The sequence below is a fragment of the Lepisosteus oculatus genome, chromosome 9 (assembly GCF_040954835.1).
Source record: "Lepisosteus oculatus isolate fLepOcu1 chromosome 9, fLepOcu1.hap2, whole genome shotgun sequence".
Taxonomy (NCBI): domain Eukaryota; kingdom Metazoa; phylum Chordata; class Actinopteri; order Semionotiformes; family Lepisosteidae; genus Lepisosteus; species Lepisosteus oculatus.
Window position 1 is genome coordinate 19,176,004 of NC_090704.1, and position 8,954 is coordinate 19,184,957.

Consider the following 8,954-nt stretch of genomic DNA (forward strand, 5'->3'; position numbering starts at 1 on the left):
TACAAAGATCATTTAATGCAGTTTGTTGTTTGTGTCTTTTTATTTAGGATTTCCTCTACCTAATGAATCATCACTGAGAGTATACCAGGAGAAGCTGACACTCCATGAGATGTTTTAGTAGTTTAATGTTTTCCAAGATGTTTCCAAACAAGCTTGGGTCTAAAACCTTCCTGGCTGAGAAATAACATCCTGGTCACAAATCAGTAGAATAGACATTAAGCAGCAGAGGGACTTAAAGCACAGGTTTAGGCCACTGAATTGCCAGGAGATTAATGGATCTCAAAGAAGGTGACATTGAAGTTCCCATAAACAAATACATAGGTCAGTGATGGTAGATGCAAGCGGTCAGGAAATTCCACCTTCACATTTTCAGGGCATTCCACTTCAAACATACTGCTCTTCACTCTTACAGTTAACTGCAGAGGAGGAAAAAGGAGAGATCAATCAGTTGGTTCCGCATTTGTGAGGAATATGTGTGGTCTGTTTGTAAATTAAAGAAAGCGTTATAGTGTTAAAGAACTATTGATTGTAACAATTGATTGAATGTAACTCCATTCAAACTGCATTCAGAAACAGCAGTTAACAGAATTTCCAAACTTTAGTTATAGTAAACATGGCTCTATTCAGTGTTTAAAATAATGGATGTGGTTTTATAGTAGATTAGGTGCTTGTTGCTGGAAGTGTTGAACACAGAACTACTAACACTGCCTATTGAATTATCTTTGCTCTCATGATCAAATGTTATGCTACATGGTAAAGTTAAATACTTTGAGTATATTTACTGAGTATTTAGGTACAGTGAGATTTGACTTAAGCTGATTTGCTTAAATCTATATCCCTAGAGACTAGGCCCCCAAAAAACTCAATTTGGAGAAAATACTGTACTTGGGTTGTCAAGAAGTCCAAAGTACCAAAGAAAGCGAGGAAGAACCAAGCAAATACAAAAGAGCAATAATTTTCAGTAATTCTAATTTAAACATGAATATTTGTTATTACTGTGAGAGGTATATTGCAGAAAAACAAAAGAAAAAACATTTTCCTTCCTTTTCACAACAGCTTGCAGGTCAAGCACTTCATCAGCCCACATAAGATACACAAAACAAAACAAAAAAAACTTTAAAATGAAACGTTTAGTCCTCCAAAGAACTCTTCCAAAAACAAATCAAACATTTGTGAGTTCCAACACGATAAAGACATGTACCTGCAAGATTACATACAGCACATAACCACTCCTCACTCTATGTCATCACAGCAAGGGTCTGATGAGACTAACCACCTGGGTAAAAACATCACCCATTAAAGCTCTCACATCCTTTCTCTCACCTGTAGTCAACTCAGGACTGAATCCTGCTCGCTCCCCCTCAGGGAAGTGTTCAGCACGGTCTTAAACCACACCACACCTGTGGCTCACTCCTACTCAATCCCTTCAGCTATGGTTGCAAGGGCTCCACCTTCACACTGCACACACCACGCATAACACCACATCATGTGTTATAACTTGTAACTTATAACATAGCATGTGTGAGTTAAAATGCTCACACATTATAAAAGCAAATCGCTATAAAAGCAAACATCAGATACTATTTAAATAATATTTACAGTGGCTCAACTACTTATACTAATAAGCCCCCATAATAGCAATTTAAGGAAGTTATTTATCAAAGCTGATACCCTGGCTTCTTAGAAGAAACAGCTGAGAAAAAGCTTGGAGTCACTTAGCTACTGACTACCTAACAGACTGGCTAGATGGGCCGAACAACCATCACTTTTAGTAAACTTTCTTATATACTTGTTGTAGGGGTTGCCATGATGGCCTGTGCTCACAGTGATATAAAAGCGGGCATGTCTAGGATAGGCGAGAGAGGTGGGTAACACCTCAAACAGGCTTCACTGACCTGCAAAGAGTGAGATAAAGAGAGAGGTAGCAAACAAAAGACAAAAACTGAAACAGGGACTTGAAAGAGACACTGATGATACAGAGAACTTGATTTATCTCTGGCTCTTACCTCAGTGTCAGTTCCCTTTTTGAAGGGGAAAACTGGAATAACGCCTTCTGCTTGCCAGCTCCCTTTTGACATTGAGTTGCAGACAATTACACCTCCATCAGGGTTGTCTTGGAAACGGGGGTTGAAGTGAAATGCCAGGTTCTGCGAATCACTCCCCAGGTTAATACTGAATCTGAGGATAACATTAGTGTGGGTAAATCCCTATTTATGGGGCAATATGTTTCTCTCTATTGACAATTCCAAAGACACATCTTCCCTTTCCCTCATATTTCACTGTAGTTCTTCCTCTGATCTCCCAAGCAATGATGATCTCACACGAGAGATTTGCAGGCTAAATCTCAACACTTAACTATGATTATTTATGGTAATCCAGTGAAGGAATGGTAACATAATCATAAAGCAGAGCAAAAGGAGAGCTGAGCAAAAGGAGGTGATTCAAAATGCAATGTAAATGTGAAATAACCATGTAAAATTCTCTGGATATACAATTATATAAGAAGGTGATTTACAAATCTGATGTTGCCTGCTGTTAATGTTGAGATATAAAGGAGATTGTCCCTCAGACCTGGATATTAAATAAAACAAATACAAAACAGTGACATACCTGTCGGCATCTTGGGGTATATTCCCTTTGATTTTGATGATGCTGCCATCTTTCAGGACTGCATTCGTCAGTGTTAGTTCCTGTCACCATAACACAGACAGGTGTACATTAAGGAAAGAAGACCTGAAATGATGCATCGTACTAACACACCGCCTTACCTGAAGAGTGACCTCTAAACATTGCTGGAGTGATATCCATCAGCACATCTGGAGATCCCCCATAGCTGCCAGTTCATTAGGAATATCCTGTAATACTATAGAGTTGTCTGATCTATATTCTAAAAAGTCAACTGAAAATTGCATTTACATTTTGCATTCTTCAAACTGGTCATCATCTTTGAGTTTCAACCAAAACTCATGATATAATGATCAAAATGAATCAATTAAATATATGTGTAAAGGACTAAAATATCAGTGTCAAAATACAGGTTATTAAATGTCAGGCATGTGCTTGGATTGATAAGTGAGTAACAGAAAACGAATGGGGGTATAAATAAGGTTTGAATGGTCACTCACATAGGGTGGTGGGGTGTAATCAGTGGAGTACCACATGGATAAAATTAGGAGAATTACAATATTGCTACCAATCACAAGTAATAAAACCTTCAATTTAATGTCTCGTACAAAGAATGGTCTGTCTTACAGTGCTGTCACCATGCTGGGGAATTAATTTGAAAAAGCTGTCCCAGTGCCATCTACTGTGGTAACTGTTTAAAATGTTATGCTGGATTTAATAGGTATTACTCATGTGACAGCACAGAAGTGGTTGCAAGAAAATAGGTCTGGGGTTTCATCTTAAAATTTCCAAATGTGCCTTTCTATTGGTGAATTGTGCGCCAGAAGGGAACTGACCCAAGCCAGTTAGAAAATGTTAGTCTAAGAGAGAAAAACAGACATGAACCTGAAGACTCTAATTAGAACAGGCAATGTGAACTGATAGTGTAGAACTGTTAATAGGAACAGACCCATTGAATGTGCTGGAGAAGCACTGCCAGCAATACAAACTCAAGTCCACTCCATGACACTTGAGCCCTGTCATTTATGTTTAAGCTATGGAAACTACTCTGAGACTGCTCCTTTACAACCAGTGTTCACCCATTTCTCACAGAGTGAACCTATATCTGCACAGATACTGTATATGGTTGGCTGCATGACAATCCTAATGCTCTCTCTTGGAACCTATATCTGAGGCTGTGGATTTTGGAAATAGCAGTAGCATTGCCGTACAGACAACCAGCCCCTGTAGAATACATCAAAATTGTAGGGCTGGAGCACCGTGAACCAAAACCCCATTCAGGCATTTATTTGCCTTTTCCAAGTGCTTCCAGGTGAATGGGGCATGAACTGTGACCAAGATAAACTTCCTTTCCAGAGAATAATACTGCAAAGCCCACTTTATAATAATAATGATAATAATGAATAAAAATTGCTTATACTTATAAGGTGCTTTTCTGGACACTCAAAACTCTTTAGAGAAAATGGGGACTCTCCTCCACCACCATCAATGTGGAGCACCCACCTAGATGATGTGACGGCAGCCATAGTGTGCCAGAACACACACCACACAACAGTTACCAGTAGGGAGGAGAACAGAGTGATGAAGACAATTCATAGATGGGGATTATTAGGAGACCATGATTGGCCAAGGCCAATGGGAAATTTAGCCAGGACGCTGGGGTCACAACCCCTACTCTTTTCAAGAAATGCCGTGGGATTTTTAATGACCACAGAGAGTCAGGACCTCAGTTTTACTTTTTATTTTATAGTGTCCCTGTCACTACACTGAGGCATCAGCACCCACGCAGAATGAGCACCCCCTGCTGGCCCCACCCACACCTCTTCCAGCAGCAACATTAGTTATTTCCCAAGAGACCTCCCATCCAGGTACTGACCAGTCTCACACCTGCTTAAATTCAGTGGGTTCCCAGATGTAAGACGCATTTATAGCCAAGCACATTACTACTCCAGGAGTAACTATATTATAAATTAGCTCCTTTCCTATTTCTGGCTACTTCTGTTTAACTAACAATTATTATTATGATGTCATAAATGTTACAAATGTTACAGTAGGGAAAAGTTTATTTCATATTCAGTCAATATTCAATCATATATTTGGACATTTTCATACTTTCAGCATGATATTGAAAAGTAACAGTTTATTACTTTTTTTTTAATTGTAATGGAAAAAAGACATCTAACATTAACTTTCATAACTTTCATACATTTCAGCCCATGTAGTGGCTGAAGCTGCTGCTGCTACATGGAGTTGTTGTAAAGAAACCCAATCAATCATTGCTATGCTCAAAAAAGTGATTACAAGGCGAATACTTCAATATTTGAAATTCCATCACAAAGCATTTTACATCAAGAGATACTGTAGAAGAAGAGTAATTTGTAAACAAGTGAAACAGAAGAAAAAATTAGCTGGTCTTACCGCCATGTTGTGGTAGCAGATTAAGGTGGGAACTGAGCAGAAAATCTTCTGCTAGAAAAAGGAAGGAATAAGTGATTGTTGAAACAGATACATTATCCATTAGAAGATCGAGCTGTCAGCACTCATTAGAGGGTTTTTTGCAAAAAAAATGCAAATTACTAATAGGATGGTAGATTTTAAGTCCTAGCCACATTTTGTAACAGGTGTGATAGTAGCAGACTTCAAACCTACAGGAATTAAGAAAAGACTATGTTTTTCTGTTTAAATATCCCTTGCCATCTCTTTCAGCAGGAGGTCCTCCTTTAAGGTGAACACATGATACTCCTACAACTAGTTTTCCCATAGACCTGGGAGACAATACTATTTCCATGTTTCCATAGATCAATTATCCCATCCTCTTGCGGTGATGGAAAGGTAAACTTCTTATTGTCATTCACAAAGAGATACATTCGTTTCTCATTCGTGGACATTTTTAAGGTGATAAATATAACTGAAATGTGTCAAACAATGACTTAATGTGCTCACTTATTAACTAGGAAAATCTCACAGCTTCTCCCAAAAATATATAGAATATAAATATAAGAAAAATGTATAGGATTTTCAAACGTATAAAAGATTCTCCTGTTCAAATATTTTTCCCAAAATCATCATCTTGATTTGAAGGCTGTGATTTTATCTGCTTGTTCAGCATAGTGAATATGGTCCACAAATAAGCAAATTTCAGAAGTTTATACCAATACTATACAATGTTAATTCAACATTCATGTAATCCACAGACAAGGGCATATTTGATTACTTTCTTGAATGAAACTTTATCAAACACATGCCTGGAATAATAGTGTTACAAATCAGGTGTGTGATAAAATTATTAAATTAGTATAAATATCAGCTCTTGATTACAACTTGATATACAAGCAAATTATAAATATTAATAATTTCACCATGTTTAGGGATTACCAAGCATTACACAACATACTTGTTCTATATCCTGTGGCAAGCTGTAATAAGAGAGTGATTAGCCAATACTAAGACTGAGCAAAATAATATTTATTATGAGAAATAACACAGCTATACAACACAAACGTTCTACTACTATTTTACTACTATATACACATATTTGCAAGTCAGTGACTATCAGAGCCCTACCTTCTTCAGACATACAAAGTGCAGAATCGTTAATGAATAAGAACCAATTTACTTTTTCTGCAGAAAGACACTTAATAGGAGAAACGTTTTCATTTTCTGGATTCAACAATAAGGGTAATTTCCAGATTAATCAGACAGCAAGCTCTCCTATATATTGAAGCTGAATATCTGGTATTATCACAGCATTCAGATTACCTGAAGAGAATCCCGTTTCTGGTAGCTCTCATACTTTTAATGAAGAGGAGGATGATGACTGTCCTTCCTGTCTGTCCTGATCTCAATTTCTTTTCTCAGCATATCTGTTCCTGTTTTTATGCTATGGTCCACACCTATGAAATCTAGTTTAATGATGATCGCTTGGAGTGGCTCAGTCACTATTGAATATAGCTGTTCACTGTAGCGAGATTTTGTTTTTCAATGAAATAATTGTTTCAGTGGACCATTAGCAAATATAATTTATCTTGGATATAGCTGGTTGTATCAACAAAATATACCAAAATAATGAGACTATTGTCAAGCATGTTTGCAATGTACAGAAATTTGAAAATGTACTGCAAATGCAATGAAGTTTTATCTATATATTGTCATTTCAAATCATAGAGTATACTCATTTAATCAATCTCATTTAGTCATTTCTTACATGGTCAAACTGAAACCCAGTAGGACACCAGGCAGGAAGTCTAACAACCAAGTCCCCCAATGAAAAGGCAGCAGTCACCTCAGGGATCAGGCCCCCACACGAGTCAATTGCAATTGAAAGGTTACATGCTATAATCTCTAACATTAATGCTCTTATCTTATTAAAAGGATTACTCACAGTTCTGAGCTCCTGACAGCTTCTTCCAAGTGTTGTTCCAGGTCTCTCAGGTGGTTATGCAGGTACTTCTGTTTCTACATTATTTATACAGTGTTAGCACACTGGATGAAACCACTGTTTCTACCTTTTTTGGTAAATTCTGTGGTTATTGGCTGAAATTTGTGTTTCCAGCCCCACCTGAATTCTTCCTGCCACACCCTCTTTTTTGGCTGCTTAATTTATACTGTAAAGCAGCTATGTTTAATTTATTATTTAATTACCAGTGCCAGCAGAAAAAAATAAGTGTCTCCAGTCCTCCAGATTAGGACTATATGATCTGTTTCATTTGAAATTTCGTGGCACTGAAGATGTGAAACTTTGCACTTTCTGCATTTTGCACTTCACTTACACTGTTTACTTTGATTTGAACTTCTGTCTTTGACAGACAGGATAGCTTGATTAAAAAAATTAGTTTGGGATTTTAATTTCCTGCTCTTACTTACAGTACATAAAGCAAGTATATCATCTGCTAGCAGCAATTTTTACTAGGATCTACTAGGGCTGCAAAGGAACAAGTAATAGGTTTATTCCAGGCTAAAACGAGAAGAAAGAAAACACAATGTTTCCACTGTGGAGCCTTCTTCGGGTGAAGAAGAAGAGGGCTCCACAGCCGAAACATTGTTTTCTTTCTTCTCATTTCAGTATGGAATAAACCTATTACTTGTTCTTTAATCAAATAATTGTTGGATTTGTATTAAGAGTGCCGTAAGGTTTAGAACTGTTATTGTTAAACCACAAGTATAGACCAGTTATGAAATTTAGAATTAAATTGTATTACCCTTTGGTTAAACTCCTGAGCTTTCAGTTATAATTAAGGAAAATAATCTAGTTTGGTGAAATGGTAGAACCTCTATGAGTCCCAATGATCATTTTTTGCAGACAAATTAGAAATAAATACGCACAAGCCATTAGAAGCTCCAAAGTGAGCTGTTACAAACATCAATTCTCTGACCTCTTACGCAATCCTAAGATTTTCCACTCATTTACTGTTTGACTCATTACTATGGTGACAGATAATGAACAAATGGTTAAGTAATTCAATGAGTATTTCAGTAATGACAGTTTTGGGTTTGATAAGTTTATATTTAAAAGTAATGCTCTTTCTGATTCATTTGTGTTTGAGTTTGATGAAGTCACGATCCATAGACCCTTCAGTTATATGGAACAGACTGATGAGTTGTCTGAGCTCGGCAAAACGCACTATAGTCATAGCTAAAGATAATGTTTTCTGCTCTGTGCTGGAAAAAAATCTGATTGCTGGAATCCTCTGGTATCTATAAGTAAAGATAAAGAATCATTAGCAGCTTTTGTGGGTTTTGCTCATGGAAGAAAGCATTATAAGGTTTCTATAAAATAGTTACAATTCATAATGCCTTGGCAATGGAAAAACATGTTGGCAGTCTTATGTAGGCAGGCAAAGAAAGTGATATACAGCTTACAAAATTTTCTTCGCTAAAGATCATCATAGCAGGTTTCAGCATCATAAGAAATGACCTTACATTGACCCCTTTTGTACAGCTGCTTCATTTATATGCTGAGGATGTTCCCAAACTTAAAACACTGCTACAAAGAGAATTCAAGCAAATATTTATTTTTTTAAGGACCATTAAAGATAATGTTTAAGTTGCTGAATATTTTGGGGATTCAGTAAGATCCCTCTCATTCACGCTAATAAACTGTTTATCAGATTGAAGGCTGCGCTGCTGCAAAATTGTCGATGGACGATGATGTCAGTGATGTTAATGTCTGATGTATAAGGAAGGGTCAAACATGAAGAATCTGGATACTCTGTGTATAAAGTATATACTCTTTAATTTTATTGCACACAATTTAATGCAAAAAATCTGTCTATCCAGAACTTCTTATCCCTCATACTTTTTAACGAATCGAGCCAGTCTAAAAACTCAAT

At 36.9% G+C, this 8,954-nt stretch overlaps 1 protein-coding gene across 2 annotated transcripts; it reads right to left on the bottom strand.

Annotated features, from left to right (window-relative positions):
* Positions 1–105: 105 nt before the first annotated feature.
* On the bottom strand, positions 106–7,072 carry LOC138241202 (galectin-1-like). 2 transcript variants are annotated; one of them, XM_069194251.1, is made up of 5 exons: positions 7,007–7,072; positions 5,044–5,094; positions 2,611–2,690; positions 2,007–2,178; positions 106–416 (listed from the first exon to the last, which is right to left on the bottom strand). In XM_069194251.1, exons 2-5 carry the CDS (start codon positions 5,047–5,049, stop codon positions 270–272), a joined length of 405 nt encoding a protein of 134 aa, XP_069050352.1. In that variant the 5' UTR covers positions 5,050–5,094; positions 7,007–7,072; the 3' UTR covers positions 106–269. The 2 variants fall into 2 exon arrangements, with proteins under 2 accessions (XP_069050352.1, XP_069050353.1); XM_069194252.1 differs by having other exon boundaries at positions 5,044–5,091; positions 7,007–7,065.
* Between the last annotated feature and the right edge of the window lie 1,882 nt (positions 7,073–8,954).

Bases quoted from the DNA above. Each gene is read 5' to 3' on its own strand.
- LOC138241202 (XM_069194251.1), bottom strand. The intron at 2,179-2,610 runs GTATGTCACTGT...TGTTATCCTCAG, and splicing joins ATACCCCAAGATGCCGACAG to ATTCAGTATTAACCTGGGGA. The intron at 417-2,006 runs GTAAGAGCCAGA...CCTCCTCTGCAG, and splicing joins AAAAGGGAACTGACACTGAG to TTAACTGTAAGAGTGAAGAG.